The 20,850-nt window shown below is 40.9% G+C and overlaps 1 protein-coding gene across 7 annotated transcripts; it reads left to right on the top strand.

Moving 5' to 3' along the window:
- The first annotated feature begins 30 nt into the window (after nt 1-30).
- LOC111245285 (uncharacterized) lies at nt 31-20,050 on the top strand. 7 transcript variants are annotated; one of them, XM_022793453.2, is made up of 8 exons: nt 32-290; nt 621-865; nt 1,709-1,868; nt 10,740-10,910; nt 11,162-11,302; nt 17,878-18,064; nt 18,257-18,386; nt 18,736-20,050. In XM_022793453.2, exons 3-8 carry the CDS (start codon nt 1,850-1,852, stop codon nt 18,967-18,969), a joined length of 882 nt encoding a protein of 293 aa, XP_022649188.1. In that variant the 5' UTR covers nt 32-290; nt 621-865; nt 1,709-1,849; the 3' UTR covers nt 18,970-20,050. The 7 variants fall into 7 exon arrangements, with proteins under 7 accessions (XP_022649192.1, XP_022649188.1, XP_022649190.1 ...); XM_086981145.1 differs by lacking the exon at nt 32-290 and adding an exon at nt 2,559-2,878 and having other exon boundaries at nt 297-865; XM_022793455.2 differs by lacking the exon at nt 621-865.
- The last annotated feature ends 800 nt before the right edge of the window (nt 20,051-20,850 follow it).

Raw genomic sequence — 20,850 nt, 5'->3', positions numbered from 1 at the left:
GCCGTCAGCGCCAGCTGACGATTCCGTCGCAGTGTCATTGGTACTATAGGAGCAGCACTCGCATTTAGTGGCTGTAGAAGTTCCATCCGTTGTAGACATTCAGTGACGGCGCTCAACTCTCGCCAATTGTCGATACACCACGAAGCACTGGACACCGACGAGTCGTTGATCGATCTCTATTTCATTCAGCAAAAGCCCAGTCACGCTAGTAACTTACCGATAGCTCGATCAAACATACGTCACAGAGAGTTAACACGAGCCGAAACGAAAATCGTTGCTTTGCAATAACGGTACGGACTGTTTTTGTGGTGTCAGTCTCTGTCTGTGTGTGTGTGCGTGCGTCTGCATGTGTGTCAATGTTGTTTTGTATGGTTATTGATGATTTGAACGAGCGCTGGCGGTAGCGGTCAGATTAAAAGAGGATTAGAATTGGTAACAGCGCGGTCACTGTGTAGGCAATCGTTTTGCTGAGCTGAGAGGTGAACGTGCCGCAGGCCTGACTGCCGCTTTCAATCATTGTGTGCCAGCATATGTTACCTGCAGCCTCTGCGTCACATGTAACCAATAGGTTGCTACGATAAAAATCGGCGATTATCTCAAAGAACTGATTCGGATCGAAGGGTGGCGCGATTTTTCAGATCGAGAAGAGTTTCTGCTGTGTGTTTGGTGTAATGGAAGAGGAAAATAATGAAGGTAACAGCGCGTCGGAGTATTATTGTGGTCGAGTGTATCTGAATGGCAGCACATCTCCGTTTGTCTGAATGAGATTTGTCACCGTGACATATATGATGATGCTAGAGCACTAGTCATCTCGCGGAAATCGGATGTAGACAGAACAAGAATTATCGAATAACAGAACATTCTGGTAAGTTGCTTATTGAAGTGTAGTAATTAGCTACGAAAGAAGTCGACAGGATCGTTTTGTGAATAATACCCATGTATTTTTCTATGCTACGTTGCTTGCGTTGCTGGATTGGGTAGGCATTTGAAAAAATAAACACTAGCTTTTTTCGAGACACCTCAGAGCCATTTGAAGCAGGGCTAATAAATACTTTATCACCACACTACTGAACGACTTTATTTAAACATCAGTTTCGTCTGCGGCAAAATAGCCTTAACGATCCGATATCATTGACCATCTGCCTGCTTTCGCTTAATAGGTCTAGTTGACCATACTTGCCACAACTGCCCACGGCGCCCGCCTGTTCAACACAGCCGCAGCTATCCACAGTCTATAGGAGGACTGAAAGCCGCGCCAAAGCTCCATTTAAATAGCGCACCTCAACTCGTATACACTTGACGGTGCACAGTACCTCACGAGGATTTAACGAGCACAGAACCTCACGGGCGAGCGACTCAGATCCCTCCCTCACGTCCTTAGTCCGTTTGTATTGCTCCGTGTGTTCTGCTCACAAGCAGACAGAATGGCACAGGGATGCACAGCTAACCAAAGCCTGTGTAAACCCCGGAGCTGGGCGGAGAGCAGCAGGGCCCGAGCGCTGTTCCGCTAAGTGATGTGACTGAGCCAAGATGGCTGCCCCCATAGCACTTCAATCACAACGGGCGCGGTAGCCGTGGGGATCACAGCGATTGTTACTGTACGCGTTCTCACATGTGTTAATCCTTTCGTTAAGCAATATTGTGTAAAACGCGAGTTGCTAATGGGCAGAGGAACCTTTTTGTGACTTTTTGGTCTTTTTTACTTCAGAACTGCCAATGCTTGTGGACTCTAACTGGGGTGCGTGAACTTGCCTTGAGCAGGCATACGAACAGATATCTGCGGTCCGGATCGTCATCACTGTGGCGTTCATATCTGATTTCAACACAATAATAGACTGTCCTCCAACGTATGCTGCCACCGCGTTCTGGTGAGTGAACAGCGAACGATAAGCAAGAAACAGTAGTAGAAGTACAAATTGAAATGATGGTCTTGTTCACGACTAGTTGAAAGTGCGCGTACTGGCCCTGAACCGCTAGTGGCGGAGAGCGAAGCACTGAAAGGCTCTGTTTGCCCCCGTTGGTGTCGAAGATCGGAGGCGATTGAATTGCTGTCTCGCTCCAGATCTTCTGCGTCTTTCGAAGCTTTTAGGGAAGCTTCGAGTTCATCATAGCTTTACTTCAATACTGTGGCCGACGGATGATTAACGGCATTGGTAGTTGTAACTGCATGGCATTAAAACCATTTAGTCAGACCTGTTTAATGCGGAGAGGTATTTTCCTAGCTATATGCTTACCGGGTGTTCACTGCGTCACCTTCGCAGAGTCGTTTAAGATGGATGTTTTGTTTAACAGATTTTTTTAGTTTGCGTAAAATCTATGAAATGAATCTGTTTTTTTTTCACGCGTAAGTATAAATTGTACGCGAGTTTCTCTGTCATAAAGCAGTTGCTTTACTGAATAGTGTATTGCATTGTGCTATGAATCAAACTGCGATTGTGACTATCTGTGGGATTATACTTCATGAGCAATATTTTTTAAATTCTTGTTGTAGGTTAGGTATCCCTTATGAGTAGCGCAGACGACATTTATACCAACGAGAAATAGTTCTTTTCATAAAGGAGCACACCTGCGAAACCGCCAAGCGTCGTCGTCGTCTACTTTGAATGCGCAGATACGCACTTACCAGCTCGTATTGATAGTTAAAACCTGTGCAATTGGCTGCGATAGAAGCCTCAAGATGCTAGTAAAGAGGGCCCAAGAGTAGCCCAGCGAAGAATCACCGCAAGTGAGCATTGAGTACCCTACCCATCGTGGTATAGTGTTAGGTTAAAATTGTGAAGTGTCTTCTGCGGACACGGACGCAGTGATTCTGACTACAGAACAAACGATGACTTGAAATTAACTTTTACAACTACGGACGTTTACGGACGAAACCGAGGTGACTAGCTATAGGAGCACCGCAAAACCTTCATCCTTGTCGATAAATGGCACTGTTTGCTTCAGGACGCGACTAGACTCAACCCACTTTGTTGGAGGCTTCAAAAAATTCTAATCTGAGATTATTGATTCTATAATCTAGCTTCTTTGGTTCGTTTTTCCAAATAGATTGACAAGAGCCATAAAATAAAATCCGAAGAAAAGTAAGGACGTTTCACACATGATACTTTACTAGCTTATCATCGAATATGAAAGTGCCGTAAATATCGAGTACAAGAGCGTAGCAAAATCGGCCACACCTTACAATTATTGTTGATTACCGTGAACATCAAGCATCGCCTCTCTTTTTCTGGCTTGTTTCGCTATTGCCAGTAGATGCTTAACACCCGTGATTCTTATCGAAATCGTAGGTCTGGTCGAAACGGGTAAGCAACCCAGAGCTAGTTTTTATGCGAATGGAAATAAGTGATGCGCTGTCTGTATTGATACAACGACAAAATGCCCTCATTTCAAAGCTCTTTCACCGCGTATATGTTCACTAGAAGAAGGAACAAAGCTGCCATTTTAATCGTATCATAATTATCATCGTAAATTAAACGGGAATCATATCTCAGCCGTTTCGACTGGGCTAGTCTTTTCTGGGATGCTGACGACGGTAGTGGGCTACGATGAAAGACACGATATCTACTATTACCGCTGCCACTGCAGGAATGGCTGTAAATCGTTAAGTCGACATGAACGCGTGATGGACCGATGTTGACGCTTATCTTGGCTGGCAATAAACGTCCGCTGTTGCTATTACTACCTTCAACTTGGAAGGATCTGCTATGCCTTTTTTCATCCGCGCACACAGAAGGTGCACCAGCTTTCTTTTGACGCTAGCTTTTGCTCTCGGTTGTAAAGCTTACCTCGAATGGCCAAAGCAGTGGCTGTTCTATGCTCGGTGTTGGTAGAACAGAGGTCTGAACGTGCGAAACCTGCGCTTGGTCCCACATGGAGCGCCCGACTCACAGGAAGATTGTTACGACTCTAATGATCTATCTGCTAAACCTACCCAGCGAAAGAACGAGAGCTAAAAGTAAAATTCTGGCAATCGAAACATCTAGTCTCTGTTTCAATTACGCAAAACGTAAAATGAAACTGAATCATGTTTGGTTACAGCTGCCAATTGTGTTATCACTATTGCAGTAGTTCATAACAGGTTAGCGTGTGTATATGTTTATGTTTTGTCCTAAAGATACAACCGTCATGCTCGTTTGTCATGCTACATCAATCGTGTGTTTGATCGAACAAAAAAATAGTGGCGTTTTTTCATCAACAATATAGATATCAATACGTAAGCTGGAGCAAATACGTGGAGATGAGTGTGTTGGATTAAACATGTCAATACTGTGGATGCTGGCGGTCCATTGCAGACGAACTGCCCACTGAATTGTTATATTGCAAATTTGTACATGCAGACATTTTTTTGAACTCTTATCCTTCATTTTCCAATGCACAAAAACTATTTAATGATAAAAAAGATTTTTATGTACAGCCCGATTCTCCATAACTGATGCAATTAGCTTCAATTAAAAGGAAGCTTAGGTCAGATAATTGTATCGCCTGAAAATATGAAACGCTTTTATACGTCAAGCAAACCAACGGTCCATATAAATTAAACGGTAAATACCATATCGGTCGAATGACCCACTGTGTTCACAGCAGCTTTATTAATTCATATGAGAAGCGTTTACACAGGCACATATGCCTCAACGAAGGCATTGCTCGTGAGAGGTCCATCAACTCTTGCTCCAAACCTAGTTCGTATATAAACTGTACCATGCCGGTATTATAGGAATTTACCTTTGACGCAAATTCGGCTTGTATCGTTAGTTTCTACTTTATCGCAGGCTTCCTTTTCGTCGCTGCTGCTGTTATGGCCGTCGTCCGGTGATGAGGGCCCAACTACGCGGCTAGATCTAGCACGAAGCGAAGTAATTTCTTATCCGTTATTTGTGTGCCTACTTTGCATGCTCGATACTCATTTGCCTGCTTTCCTTTACATTTGTTATGATCTATTTAAACTAAAAATATAGTTGTTGGCACTTCGGCTGCGGCGGTTGTCGATGCCTCGGTTGATACCATCGAACAGGCGCCATCGCGGCAAAATAGATTTTTAATAAATTTGTCTCCTGGGTACCGTCCATAATCTTGCCTGCTTGCACTGATGCATATACCGAGTTGAAAACAGGTCTCGTTTCTCGACTCGTCTTCGACTGAAGCCCTGAAGGCGGACGATGAAGTTTCGAGCTGTCGTCGGGAAGTCGTACATCAGATTGACATGATTTATTCATTTTGGTTGCGCCGATACTGAGCGACAATATTGCTGATTAGATATAGGCTACATTCACCAGCTGAGGTAAGGCATTGATGGGAGAAGGCTGTATTTTTTTCTACGAAAATCTTGAGTGCGAGGGAAACGAGGTCCGCGCCAAGCTAGCAACGGCCGTGTAAAGTTTGTCACCACACCTCCTAGCGATGACAATAACGATGGCTACGGGCAGCGTCTTAGCGACGAAGACGAAACGAGCAAAATGTGAAACGCAAGATTAATACTAGCATGCTTGACGGCGCTAGTCGCGCCGCACGGTTGCACGATAACCAAGCGCCGCGTAATGTGTACTGATCGATCGACATCGTGCCAGGCTCGATAACTCAAAACAATCGCGTCGCGCCTTCGCACATATTACACCTGTGTTATATTCATGCATGTTCGAAAAATGAGCCAAAAATCTAGGTTTTCATCTATACGGCACCTGTTTTTGAACAATTATTTCCGCGAACTCATCGACGACTGGATACACACGCACGTAGGGATTAGGGACAATGTATTTATTAGATGGCATGGAAAATCGTGAGCGCGAAGGAATCTCATAGATGGCGACACGTATTGTAGAAGTCAGTAGTAATGTCAGCCATGCGGTAATCGCAATATGGATGGTGTTACTTTTGTTTTTAAGCGTTTTGTTTAAGCGTATACTAATTATTTTACAGAATTTATAACCTTGCTTGACCTTGTACTATCAACCGCGTAAGTTTCGTTTAAAATAAATCGCTATTTGATGTCCAGCAGATGATTCGGTTCTCTCAGTAGTGAAGATGACTTGTTTCATGGCAATGCAGGTTATTACAGGTCGATTAAGTATCTGTTAGTCTAAGGGTGGATTGCCAAGTCCTTTGTCATATTTTATCTTATTACATCGCAATATTTGTTTTGATTAACAAAGATTTTGATTGCGTTTGGTCCGGTAGTGGGATGTACTACAGATAACTACTAGGGCACCAGCAGTAAACATTACCATTTAATTAGTTAATCAAGTTTTCTTCAGTGTGAAGTTGTATGATCTGGACTACTGCCCTTTTCAATGCGTCCTCGAGCTCGTTTTCCTAAGGGTTGGAAAATAACTCTTGATCCATAATACGATCCATTCTTAATGAGACAGTCTATTATCTTTTGGATATACAGGTGCACACTGGACCGTCTAATGATTTTGCCGATTTACGAGTTCTTTAGCATCTTTCTTTACATTCAGTTAACCGAAGCTAAATATTTCTAAGTTTATGTCTGGAACTTAAGCCATTTGGGACTGCTTTGAATAGCTGGCCCCCGGTCCGGGGCAAAGCGTGTCTACACGCGATTCGAACCTAGGCCATAACGAATCTCTAAGTTTTCTAGACCTATACGATTCAACTCACTCGTGATTGAACCTTATCAAAATGCTAAAATCGAGGTTAGACCCTGTTAGCAGAACTAATTATGCAAATATAAATATATATAAATATATATATATATATATATATCTTTTTTTTTTTCAAATATAAATATATATATAGTATATAATAATTGAACTAGTGATATACTGTATTGCAAAGGAGCTGTTACAGTGAACCGTCGACACTTTTTCTTTCTTCTATTTTTTTTTAATGTAAATCCGCTATTCCATTACCAGTTTAAATTATAGTTATAAAACATGTTACGTTGAATAAATACCAAATAATAAAGTAAACAAAGAAACATCATTAGACTACATAAATGCCGATACGCATACAGCCAGGGACATAGCTGTACCTTAAGACGGTCTTTAAAAAATCTTCTAGTTGAGCTCGCTCAAAAATGTGAGCCTACATCTCGCCTGACACCTGTCCTATTTGTCCAACGTTTCGTCAATCGTTCCTCCTAACAAACTCCAGAGAACAGACATAAACGCAGTTACTTTTAAAACATGTCCTTATACGATTTCCTGACCCAACAAAGAACTATCTATGCTAGCTAAATACATGGCACGAGGGGTAAATATAAGTAAATTTATTGCGCAATTCAGAGCGGTAATAGTAGAGAAGGTTTATTGTAGAGAACAGGGAAGCTACGGGGCTTGAAGCAATCAATCGTTAGACGTGTGGAACTGTTAACGCCAGCAGTTGTTGGAAGTCTATATCTTTCAGTCCGTAGCCTCGTGTAGCTGCCCATCTGCCCTGGCTTCCGCGTGGATCGTTTGACTGATACGACATTTAAAAGCTGAGAAACGTAATTTACGTACTGTATTCATTCATTCATTTTGACAATCGTCATCATAGTTTATGGTCAGTTAGTCAAGAGAATAGCAAAATTCGTTGTCCTGCTTCGAGAATGACTAAGCATTGAGGGCCGTGACCTGGTATTTCACCGTGCAACATAACGTAGCAGTGATAAACCTGAAGCTTTAGAACACGGTCGGGTGGTGACAAACTTCGGGATCGACGCCTTCGGCTCAATTCGTTCTAATCGATTGATCCTGGTCAGCTGTCCACCTACGTGGAGACTGCCTAGGTTATCTGGGGAATTGTGTTATGTTAAAAACGATTTCAACCGCAGGTTGAAGTGATGCTTTTTGCTTTGATTTACCTTTATCCTGTTTATTGGTTCGATATTTCACTGGAGATATTTTTCATGTGTTGGACAATTGAAAATACATGCGTTGCATAGTGATGATTTTTTTTGTTAAACATAAATAGTTCGACAGAATTCAGTAGACGACTGCGTTTGAACGAGCATTTCGAAATACCTATCTCTCATAACATCTACGGCATGAACCTGTACAGTCAATTGTCAGACGCGTTTATATAATATTAGGCTTTTAGCTAATTGCACGCGGCGAACACACGGAAAATATACGATAATATGTAACATTAACGCATCTTTTGCGAAACGTATCACGGTTTTTTTCCTTGACTGATTTTCGCGTAGGATCACTAGCAGACTAACGGCGACTGGAACAATCTGCTAATCCTGGCGCCGTCGTTCAATTGGTACAACATTTCCGTAGTCTGTTTCGTCAAAGACGAGATGCATTCAATCTATAACACATTACGCCGTACATAGGCATCTACAGGCAGAACGGAGTAGCGAAATCCAATATATATAATGCCCGTCTGAGGAAGAACACAGATTTCCAAATGATGATTTCGTATATTACCGTATCAATAGTAAAACGATCAGTCTGGCTACTGCCCCATATTTTAGACAATTTTACTTTTCTTACGTTGCCACATAGTTTTAGCTCAGAACTGCAGGTACTTGTTTGTCCTAGAAAAGTTGTTTCATCATGTGCAATTTGGTTAGTACCTCGTTATTTCCCTGTAGCAGCACAGGCATATAGGTTTGTGTCGGACTTGCGCTGGTCTTGTTTGTGTCTGTTCCGCTAGCGACAAAATTTGCTCGTCGCAAACACCACAACATTCTCAAGACCTGATTGAAACGAACACAATAAACCGTCGAATGAGGATCCAAGTTACATGGGGCCAATCTTTTGACGAAAAGTCCATTTATATCCAGTCACAATTGCCCGCTCAGTTGTCTCGACCAGTTGCCTAACTTTCTCCAATATCGCGGCGGCTGTTGCTGAAAAAATATCGGAGTTTCTCCTGTTACACACCTCTTCCTATATTTACCGAATTACTGCATGTGCCGATGAGTAGCGAAACAACTGTCCGGCAGCTAGCCTTGATCCGTATGCCTGAGCAATGGTTCACTAAGTAATCAGTAAGAGTTTTCGACGTGTCGGCCTGTAAAGCAGAGATTCGCTTCAGGTGAAGGGACTATCAGTGATCGAGGCAATGCTTGGGTGAGCCCATCACGGGCTACTTGCGAAGGGCGTACACGTTTACCGTGGTCATATATTGGGAGTGCGGTATGCAAGTCCAATGCAACAGATTAGCAGGGTCTTTCTTCAAGCGTATTGTGATGACACAGCGAAACGGTGAAACTAATTGGTGTCGGCTGGGTTTAACCTACTGATTGTGCTCTAGCGGTGGTGATAATTGACGGAACCTTAAATGGCTGAATTGCTGAAATCCATCGCTTCACCTAATTCAAGCGGTATATAACCATAGGACGGCTCATTTCCTCCAGAAGATATACGAAGAAGGAACTACCACGGAGATCGGGATCTTTCGACTAAACAGTAGCGGAAGGGTCCAAGTTAGATTTTGCGTTCAAATGTTCGAAATACCGTTGGTTCCTAAATTATGATTTTGTCATCGGTGCACGTTAGTTTCTGTTGCATGTACTTTCTAAATATTATACGAGTGCCTATCGTATCATGAAAGTTCGCAAAGTACAGCTTTGTTTGTACATACTTTCCTTCGAAGGTGCTGTAGACGCAATATTTTGTTATGAAGTGAAGTGGACTAAGATGGCGTGGTTATCTAATTAAAAGCTAGAAACACATTTAGACCGTTGCGATTCGGCGAAGTCGAAGTTTTATATGAGCACTTAAACTACTGAAATTAACATTACCACTATTGCCCGTTCGTGCATTCATTTGAAGATCATTGAAGTACCCAATTTGCTGGCCCACAGGCATTACTCTAGCTATAAGTAAGCCATATGGTATCATATAGTTGTACGTGCGTATAAATTTTTTTTACGTCTCGAATAAATAACATCTTGCCCCGTTGTGTGCTTTCTTTGTTATTCTCACTACTATGTGCTATTACGATTATGTGATGGTCCATGCTTGAAACCTGCAAAACGCGTTAACTGTTTGGCTTGCTGAGTCCGAAGCCGCTCTAAACGATGTTCATATAATAGACGATGAAAGCGAATGGTGAAACGCACCACATCAGCGTAAAATTCGAAGTAGAATTTGTTAAGGCGATTGCGTCGAACGCCGGTAGAACATTTCTTTGTTATAAAGATTTTTTCGCGTGAAGACTTTTTTTTTGCTTCTTTGTTACGTGAGATCTTCCTTAGATCGCTATTCATTTTGACGATCTAGGCAGCTATGCTGCGTAAACAACCGCTGATTTTTGCATAACATAAACTGATATATTGTCGTGAAATGGGTACACTAAGTAGAGAGAGAAGTTTTTGCTACTCAAATGATCCATTATTTATATGGCTATATCTCGCAGAAATATATTCTTAGTATTACATTTTTTCCATCAACAAAGGAGAAACATTGCTATGGCATACAGGTGATGCGAGGCCACGAAGCTGCTATATTTTTCGATACATTTTCGGCCGTCTAATTTTCGGGTCTTCTGAACTGGCTTAGCTACCGTGACACACTTTGTTATGCTGTATCATGTAAAACATATAATACGCAGTAGGTAATAATTTACAGGAATATCTTTTGATAACTGGCTAAATATATAATGTCAATACATGCTACAGTTTTCTTTTATTACAAAGAGTCCAAGAGCCATTTTTTTAATGCTTAGTGGGCACGTTTTTCCCTATCGAGAGTAGTCATAGCGTACTGTGGCAGATTCGAATAAATACTAAATATATCAATAGTGTCGAAATCAAGCAGTTGAACTTGGTATTCGTTTAATTGCAGCACAAACATCATCGACACCCTGCTTTGATCGAGACGGCATTATGGGGGTGTTTCCATGTTTCAACAAATCAAGCCACAGCGGCTTTGTGCTGCTCGCAGGTGACCAGCGCCTACTCCGACTACGCGCGGATATGTCATCAACTCAAGCAAAAGACATCACACTTCCACAAGGTAACCGTATTTTTTGCCTAAGATACTTGCTACTTCCCCTTAAATAAAGCAACTTAATTAACATCACGATAGGCTAGATCTATAGATTGGCGGAAGCTAAATTTAGAACCGTTCTTATTTCCAAAAATTAAAGGATATTCATGTTTCGCCTGATGTATACGTTTTTGACCTTCGTAAACAGTAAATGGCGCTGCTTAAATTAATTTGGCTTCATCGTACGACTAACTTTGAAGGAACTGTGGTTCTTATAGGCGAAATATCTTCGATCGCTGCAATGAGCGCTCGGAAGCTCGTCGTTGTCTGCGGCTATGATATTTACCTCTGCACAAAAGGCAAACCTCAGAAGATTTATGAAGGCGGAACAATGAAACCACTCATCGGATGCTTTGGGAGTAAGTTGTTTGGGGGACTGGGTGCGACGTACATCCGCTTCTCATGCTAAATATTCGTCTGCTTCCGATGTTTTCCAGTTTCTCGTTGAGTGGTAGAATAGATAACCTCAATATATAAATAACCGCTCGTCAAAATTCAGTTCCGACTTGACGATGATTATCTCTTCGTAATGAATTTGTTTAAATACGATAGGCGACAAGGAAGCGAACTGTCAGGTATGAATAGTAGTCAGATTTGTTGGATGTTCATAGTTGGTTACCATTTTCATCGAAATGTTGTTCAATTATACGGATTCTCCGTTATCTGCTGTGTTTCATAGATTTTGTCAGGATTTGTAAGCTTCGTAGTGAAATCATCTCATGTAGCGTTTTACATGGTAATGGTACAGATCTTCTAATAAAAAGATGGAAAACTATGATTTTCTAAAACTATCGCTCCTTATTCTCCGTAGCTGCACCCAGGATGAAAGCCGACTTTTTTAACTAAAAAAAGCGCTCTATTATACGCTTATAGCTATTCATAACGTATTTTATACAATATTATTTACTCTAAAGAATGGCATCGGCACTCGAATGTACGCAGCTGAAGTTCATGAAGTACAGCTAACTTAAGTAGCCGTGCCGCGCTTAAAACGTGCCTAATCGTTTAGATTGTTATATGGGCCGAAGTTGCGTATGTGCTATTGCAAGTTTAATATGGTACACTTCAGTAGAGCCCCGTACGCTAATTTCTTCGTGCCTATAATGGTGACTGGTGCCATTGCGACCTGTCTAGATACCACTGATGCGCGACCGCCAAGGGTGACTGCCATAAAAAGGGCCTGCGGCAATTTGCTTGATCGCAGCTACCTTCCTTACTTTATACTCTGGCAAGATCGCATTGATATAGAAACTGTAATACCAACTTCAACAATGTCTAATTAACGCCAAGACTTTAAATCTTGGCGTAAAAATTATGTGTCTCTGTGAGCTTTTTCTAGTCGATTGAAAATGAATACGCCAAAATGATTCATAATAGGAATTAGTGTCAGTGGGAATAACGGGTGCTATCCTACCGGCCGTTAACTGCTAACTATCATGCTAGTGATCTGGGTCTTATTACCATAATATTGTTATTGTGATCTATTAGAGTTACCTAAGTGAGGGTTGATCTTTTTGTGCTTCTCTGTGGTAGTGCTAATGTGGTGACGTGATTGGTGTTCTTCTGGAAAAGAATGAACTCATTATCCCGGGACTATTCCATTGCGCGGTTAGAAATAAATGAGTGTCTACTATGAGTTGCTACTGGAGAGACCCATAGGATCGCGAAGTGTGGAAAAAGATCATTTCACTACTACGAACACCCAGATAATCATAAAAAGCACTATAATTCGTTACGAGTCCGGACTTGTCGATTTTATATCATCCGCCTTTTACTACGTCTCTATTTATCACGTCCGCAACCGGCTTATCGGCTTTCTACGCTTGTTTCGCTGTGTTGGTTCAATAAAACCCACCCATATGACTAACCAGCGAACACGTGTGTTAGTCGACATAAGATTTTTCGCCAACTGAAAACGGATAAAGTATTGCTTTCGCTTGTAACGTGCATTTATTAAGACAGAAGAAATCGTTTGCACCGAACGATTATTTTAAGCCGTGTCACTGCGCTGACAACATCGAGCCTGTATTTAGTCCTGAACTAGTTAACGTCGCCCTACCGCTAATGATAACCTGCAACTAAATATTGAGAGCAGGCCGAGATGCTGGGCATCAACAGATAAATGCGGTGTATTTGTTTCCTGATCCTTTTAAAGTCGTCGTCGTTCTGGTTGTCATTGCCATGGTGGAGACGAACCCGATCTGTGATTCTCACATGCTACCAGTCCAAGCTCATATATTGCCATGGCAGGAGCTAGATAATTGGACTGACAAACAGCTTTTACTACCTTCACCCGAATTTTTTATATTCTCATGAAGATGTGTTATGTCTGTCACTTCCTCCCGTCCGTACTTCGTTAGAGTAATCTCTGCTACTGATTCCCCATTTCCTTGCTATTCGATTAAGTCAGTTTACTATGTTTGACAAAAATGCCGTATCTACCATTATACTTCAGCTACAAGCTGTTGCAATTACTTCACTAGATGGTAGATTATTAAATAGTATTTAAATATACAATGTCAAGGAATCATTATAATGAGACAATGTCGTACGCCTCATTGTGCCGTTCACGTAAAGGCAAAGTATTTTGTTAGTCGCGTTTTACCGGGGTGTTTATCTGTTCCGCGGAGAAACAAGCCTAGTGAATACAAATGCTGTGACAAGATTATAACCTGGTGTGCCTGGACGGGAAAAGCTGCTACGGGACTGCATATAGTGAGATTTAAGATTAGCATGGCAAGCAAAGTTCTAGTTTGGCGGGTTGCCATTTGTTATTGTGTCTTCTTTGAAAACTTTTCTCCTCGAGTCACAGTTGTCTGACGGATAGATTTGACGATTTGTTATCGTAAGCGAAACCGCACAGCCAGGAGACATTTGTACCACGCTTGCTCCTTTTCTACTATATTATATATTTAAGTCACGAGAACAGCAGGACGTTTTCAAAGCTGCTACGTAAAAGTTTTGTATTGAGGGATGCTTAGTTCTGGCATCTGTGATCTCAGCTTCAACATTTCCTCTACGGTTGGCTTGCCTTCGCGAAAAAGTTTCCCTTTTCCAGTGTCGGGCCATCTGATTATCACGACGGAACTTCGCTTGACCAATGAAACTGCGAAATTAAGACTCGATTTTATTCTCCTATCTAAAGCTATTTAGAACAGGCCTGTTTTATTGAACTATTTGGCTTATCTATTAGATGTTCTATCCTGCAAATAGCCGTCTTTGCACCCCCAACAACTTCGCTTTGTCATCAGCACGAGCTACTCTTCGGCACGATTTATCATGGTTCTGTGTCTCGTTATAACATGCAATCCCAGATATCTTAGCCGTACATTGCACGTCCGGATCTCTTCCACCTGTTCACATTCGCCCATTGGGCGAGTGAAATGCTGTATCTACTTGGACCTTTACGATATATGGCACGTAATATCTATGACAAGTCCCTGAAAGATTCCGACGACAACAACGCAAAAGAGTTGAGATGAAAGAAACGATCGAAGCAAAAGAAAGAAGAATTTCACACCACTGTAAATTTTGCTCGGCCCATTTGATTTGACGGGCAGTCGAGGCCCGTCAGCTGGCTGGCGTTGCTGCTCGATTTAAATATCTGCCGTTTCTCCGTGCTTCTTCCCATTTCTCGTCTAGCTTTGTATACACACCATTGTCTCGTCGAAAAATGAGACGTTTTTTACGATTTTGCGTAGGAGCTAAGCAGAACAGCGGTGCCCGGCCTTGCTGCCATTCGTTGCGGATGCGTAGCACCGTCACATCTGTGACGTGAATATAAGCTGAACCGAAAAAAGCTTCTGTCGCTCGCTTCTTTTGTGTGGTACTATTGCATGCGACAGTGCGCTTATCGCAACTAATATCATGGCTCTCTCGACAGCGGAATAAAGCCAGATAAAGTCGCGCCAAGGGTCTTTCCTCGTCAACCCATTCTGCCGGAGTGTTTTCGGTGCAAAAAAGAACTGTTTTTGTAACTTTAAATAAAATTAGAACAGTTGCAGGAGAGCGTCTTTGGAATAGTATCTACTCGATTATGGACTATGAGAGGATGTTGTTAATAGAGCTAGAGGAAGACGAGCAGCCGCGCAATAGAGCAATACGGTGAAATCAAACAGCTTGGCTTTTACCGGATTGTACGCACACATAGCGAGCCAATTAAATACGAGGAGGAACATGTGATTGAAAAAATACACTGTTTACTGCGTTCCAGCCTCGTGTGTCGACGAAAGAAGTAGCCGTGCCATTATTATATGGCACCTTCGATACTGTGTCAAACTGTCATTGAAATACTACCACTAACTGTACAATTTATATGTTTAGCTTTAACGAATCAGAGTAAGCACAGAGCATAAGAACAACACAGAAATGCATAGAAGTCAACTTGAATGCAGAAAAATCCATCTGAGGCAAGTTGGTTCTAATCTCCGCTTGCCGCCACAACAATACCGGAGCAAAGTTAGCGATCCGGAACCAAGCGGAGGCAAGATTGCAGTGGTTGGATCGCGCGTTTAGTTGAAAACCGTGAAAAACCATTAACTAGCAAAGTCAATGGCTGTTTGGTCGGTTAAACGGAAACCAAACGAATGAACAAAGAAAAGCTTGTCGACTTTCGTCGGATCGTTTTGCGTTCGACGAAAAAGACACAACTCCTAGATACGATAGCATATGACATTTCGCAATTCATTTATCTACGATACGCTAATGGAGCTTTCTCACTTACCGCTCATCTTGCGACACACACCTCCATACAAACATCAGCGTTAACGTGATGAAAACGGTATTTACCATTTTAGGTCACAAAATCAGAATAGTGACATGTGCTTTCATCAGAGTTAATTGTGATTTGTGGTGGCAGCATTCTTTTTTGGCTGTTTCCTCTTCTTACAATACTCGCATTTAAAGCAATGACCAGCACAGCGCGTGTGGCTAATGAAGCGTTGTTTACTAATACTTCAAAATGTGATCAGACATTACTATATGAGCTAAACTATATATATAGTAAAAAAAAAGTATAAACTCTTTTTCTAGCTATAGGGCTAGTCACATATGTTTCAGATCGGCGTTGGTGCCATATGTAAGTCGAGATTTGGCAGTAGTAGCTGTGTTAAAGTTGTTGGAATGCTTTTATTCAGACTTAAAATAGACTCTAATTTTGAACACGGGTGACATTTCTGCTAAAGATGTGCCGTATTCTACAATTCTACTATAATAAAGGCAAACAGTCTACGAAGGCCCGCAAACAAATAATGAGATCCGAGTCGAGAAAGATGGTTCTATTGCTTGCGTCTTACCAACTTCAACGTGAACAATGTGCTACTTGTAATGGTCGACCAATTACAAATAAAGCTGACGAAATTATTGAGAGAGCTGAGCAAGACCAACAAGTGAGTATCCATAATAACGCCAAGGAACTAAATATATACCACTAAGCAGTTTTATACTAATTGGAAATAACTGCCTACAGAAAAAGTCCGATGTTTGGGTGCTGCACGAATTTAAGCGGAAGACTTACTCGATTGTATTTCCATTTGCGAAATTCTACATGAAGAAACAAAACTCAGCTATTTCTGGAACGATTGATTGCGGGTAATAGAATATGAATAACAGACGACAATAATGTGCAAAAGAAAGAAAAAAAATAAGTAATGTGCTCCACCGCCTGTGGCAAAGCTCAGACTGACGCCAAAGGACGTGATGTTATTGTCTGGCAGAATTGGAAAGAGATCATACACTATGACCTGCTGCCGCCCAACAAAGCGATTCGAACGTTAACAACCGACAAGGTTACAACAAGTGGGTGAAAAAGTTAAAGCGAAACTAGTGAACAGAACAGGCGTCGTCTTCCATCATGACAGTGCCAGATTATCGAGTCCTTTAGCTATCTAAAAATTTGAGAGAACTTAAAGTTTAATACATATGCCATATAGATCGAATCTTGCACGATCAGACTATTGTATGTTTTGGTCTCTGCAGAAGTCTCATAATGGCGTTAATCTAATTTCAACGAGGGAATTACTGGTCACAATTTTTCACCCAGAAATACAGATTGTAGATATACCGTATTTTTGGAACTATGGTATACTCGAAGAATGACAGGAGGTCATCGATCAAAATTACGTATATTTGGTTTAATAATACGACTTTAAAATAGAAAAAATATGTGCTTCAATTTTTTAACGGTTAGTACCTTTTTGACAACCAAATCTATCTGTTGTAGTGGGATTTCAGCAGCATCAACACAAGTGAGACGGCTCATGTCTGCCTTTTGCCACTTTTTTTTAAAGCAGTATTTTTCTGCTCCTACGTCGAGGACGCGAAGGACTTCTTACGATATGCATTAATTTTTATGCGCCTACTTGATAAATTGCTTTTAAATTTGGTAAGACTACTTTTAACCGATCCTATCCAGTCTATAAGAACATTTTTGTTAATTAATTTGATTCTGTTAGCGCAAACTTCTCGTTATTCTTACATACACGTACAGATAATACAAAATGGTCTCACGTTTATTTATGCAACTTCACTTTACTCCACTGCACATCCTCCGTTCACTTCCCGTAAACAGGTCATTGAAAGATTAGCAGGTGTATGTGTTTTAAACTCATTTGGAATATAAGTGTATCTCCTGGCCGAGTGGCAGCATTTGGGTTATGTCGGGAACTGTCAGTTGGGTAGTGGGGGGTTGCAGTGGGCCACAAGCCCAATGCACGCCCGCCCAAACTCGTGCGTGGTATGTAATCACCAGCCGCAACAGAGAACGCATATAGGTAGATACCACAGAAGGACCAAGCGATCTGATAGCATTAGTCAATGCAATTATCGCAATTGAGACGCTTCCAGTCGGTTGTAGCCTCACTGGAATGACCATTACGATACTACTGACAATGATTAATTAAATCCTATTTCTTTTTGTGTGGCTTTTGCTGTGTAGAGACGCTGTATGCGGCTATTAACGGTCGTCGCGAGCTCCACTGTTTCGACAAAAAGCGGAAAACGTTTGTCCCGCTGTGCAGCGACTTCGATTCGTCAAGCGAGAAGGTGTTTAGTATTGGCAACTCGGATTCTGATAAACACGATGTACTTATTGTCGTATACCGCCCAACCGAGGCAGTTTCCAGGTGAGTCATGTTTGGAAGTCATACTAAAGTTGGAAATGAAAGACTATATAACTAGAGTAAAATTTCAACCCTAATTACCTAATTCCGATATTGTTTACTTGTGTGCTCGAATTTACTTGTGTGAACTAGTATTTAGGCAATCAAAGCAATTCTTTGACTATTTTGACGCTCTGCATGATCATGCGTTTTCAGGGTTCTGGAGATTGACCGACGGACTGGCGAACGCAGGGATCTAAACTGCCCAAGCGATGTGATGGCCCTATATCGTGCAGGCGATCGAATATTTGCCACTGGCAGCGTGTCTTCGAGAAGTACCAAACAGGTAGTCAGTTCGATAGCAACACATAATTAGGATGATTCACTCGACTTTATATTATTGAAATTGAAAATCCCACTTTGCTTAAATAGCTAAAAAACTTGAACGAAGCATTATGTGCAGTTTAGGAAGAGGCTGCAGACATATAAATATCAATTATCAAGGTGCAATAACTTAGACGAAAACGCTGTCTGACTTATAATCAGAAGTAAAGTGGTAAGCAACTTAAATCTAACTTGTAAAAAGTTGTATCTAATCTCTCGTCTATCGCGTTTAACTTATAATAGATATATCGATTTCTCATACATCATACGGCACTTACTCTTCATATATATATATGTATATTGCTTTGCAGTTTTTTGAGTATAACTACAAAGAGGCAAGGTGGCTAGAACGACCAGAACGTACCTACGGGCTCGCGAACCAGACGACCGATAAAGTACTTTACGTTCCAGGCTATTTCGTTAGCTTTACAGAAAAAGCAGCTTCTTCTGTGAATACGCTCATCGAAATCTACGACGTTAATAGTGAAAAATGGTCCTCACAAGAGTCTGAATTCGCGAAAATTCGGGCAGTTGCTTGTTGCTGAGCAACAACCAAATATGCTATTAATTATACTATTATTACTAACAGCATTGCTGTAAAGTCAGATAACTTTAAATAAACTCCATATGTCATGCGAATCCAAAAATTTAGGACAAATCATGCCGGATATTTCGAACATGGAACGGGAAGATTTCCGTTGCACAGCGGGTGGAATGTCTACCTACCGAAGATACAGAAGTTGAATCTACAAACGAAAAAAAAAAACAGCATTGCCTAACTTTAAGCTCCTGAATACACCTGACACAAGATGACACTAAGGAACTCCATTTTAATCTGAGAAGTCAATTTCTTGCACGCGAGCAGGGCTTCGTGTCTTTCCGTTGACGGATAAACAAAATAGATCTTGTATCAAAGCCTCAACTTATTCAGTATTCCTATAAATACACAGCATGCGAAAATAGGCAGTCTGTGAAACTTCACACCTCATTTATGGAAAAACAAGGCATACGGTTACGTATTAATTTAATAAAAGCAGCTCTACCTGATTATGCCTGTGTGAGATATCGTAGTATAGTCGTGTTTTTAAGGCATCACTTATTTTTTGACAGTTATTACTCAGTAATAGCAATTGTATAATGTTAAAAACACAGATTAAAGAAGCAACTCTGAAATCTGTTGATACATGGATCACCAATTCTGCTATTTGGGACGTGGTGTGCAGCGAGAAGTAATACGAAACACTAGTAATTTTTATAGCCACCAAAATGCAAATTACATTTCTAAGGTAATGTTTGCTAAGCTTGTAAGTCAAATCTAAAAATGTTTTACCTCTGAAAATATTGTGACCGAATTAATAGAGTTCATAATATTATTCATATTCCTATAAAGGCTGCATTTGCTGCTACTTTCCGTCTGACTTATTCTAAATTTGTGCGTAGCAAAACACCAAAGGGAACGATGCATTAAAAGCAACAGCTAAGCAACTGTTCTATGATGCGATCATGCGTAAACAATGTGATAATGGATCACCCTATTTACGAATAGCTTTTGTAGGATAAACGAACTTTATTCGAAACACTAATGTATTCAAGTCAGTTAATAAAGCTTTACACTTAATAAACCAAGCAGGATCAATATGTTGATTTTAAGCAGTTATTTCTACTATGATAGATACGTTTCTTCAGGTATTTTACGTATTCTTTATTTATATAACTAATACATGTGAATTTGCTCGTCGAAGGGTATAAATAAATGGTCTCTCCACCAAGAACTACTTTGATTCTTGGTTAAAGCCATAACAGGTTAAAACGTACTATAATAGAGAAAATATATACAACAGACAGGTTTTAACCGAGAATAAGTGTATTGTCCTATTTCATTAAAAATGAAAAGAAATAAAAATGTACTAGTTTTGTCATAAAGTCATTAGGTGTTATATACGCATTTATATTTTGAGATCTTATTCTGATATCGGACCAGACTACATTATAGGTACAACACATACTATTCACATATATATATTCGTCGTCACTACTGTAGATTACGTGCGAGCCATCTAGCGGTGACTAGCTTGGCTGTTGCCGGCGTTTGTTCACTTCATGAAACAACGTGAATACATGACATATGCGGGCCACCGAGGGCGTTTCCGATTTTCCCGAGACAGAGTTTCATTTTTATAAGTCGAACGTGTTTATACAATGTCTTGTTGGGTACAAAGATATCAAACACCAACATCCTCATAAGATTCTGTGCTCACACAGTCTGTGTAGTTACAAAGTGCTTACGTATCTTATTATATAATCGATATAACAGATCACACAGTTTCACAGCTCCTTATTTTTCGAAGACACACTTTGATAAAGCGGCTATAAAATTTATTGACTTCGGTATAGTATTAATATAAGGATAAAATATTTTATTATTA

Source organism: Varroa destructor, unplaced genomic scaffold (assembly GCF_002443255.2).
Source record: "Varroa destructor unplaced genomic scaffold, Vdes_3.0 BEIS01000002.1, whole genome shotgun sequence".
NCBI lineage: Eukaryota > Metazoa > Arthropoda > Arachnida > Mesostigmata > Varroidae > Varroa > Varroa destructor.
This window is presented reverse-complemented; position numbering and strand designations above follow the sequence as displayed.

Bases quoted from the DNA above. Each gene is read 5' to 3' on its own strand.
- LOC111245285 (XM_022793455.2), top strand. The intron at 11,303-17,877 runs GTAAGTTGTTTG...TTTGCTGTGTAG, and splicing joins ACTCATCGGATGCTTTGGGA to AGACGCTGTATGCGGCTATT. The intron at 18,065-18,256 runs GTGAGTCATGTT...ATGCGTTTTCAG, and splicing joins CCAACCGAGGCAGTTTCCAG to GGTTCTGGAGATTGACCGAC.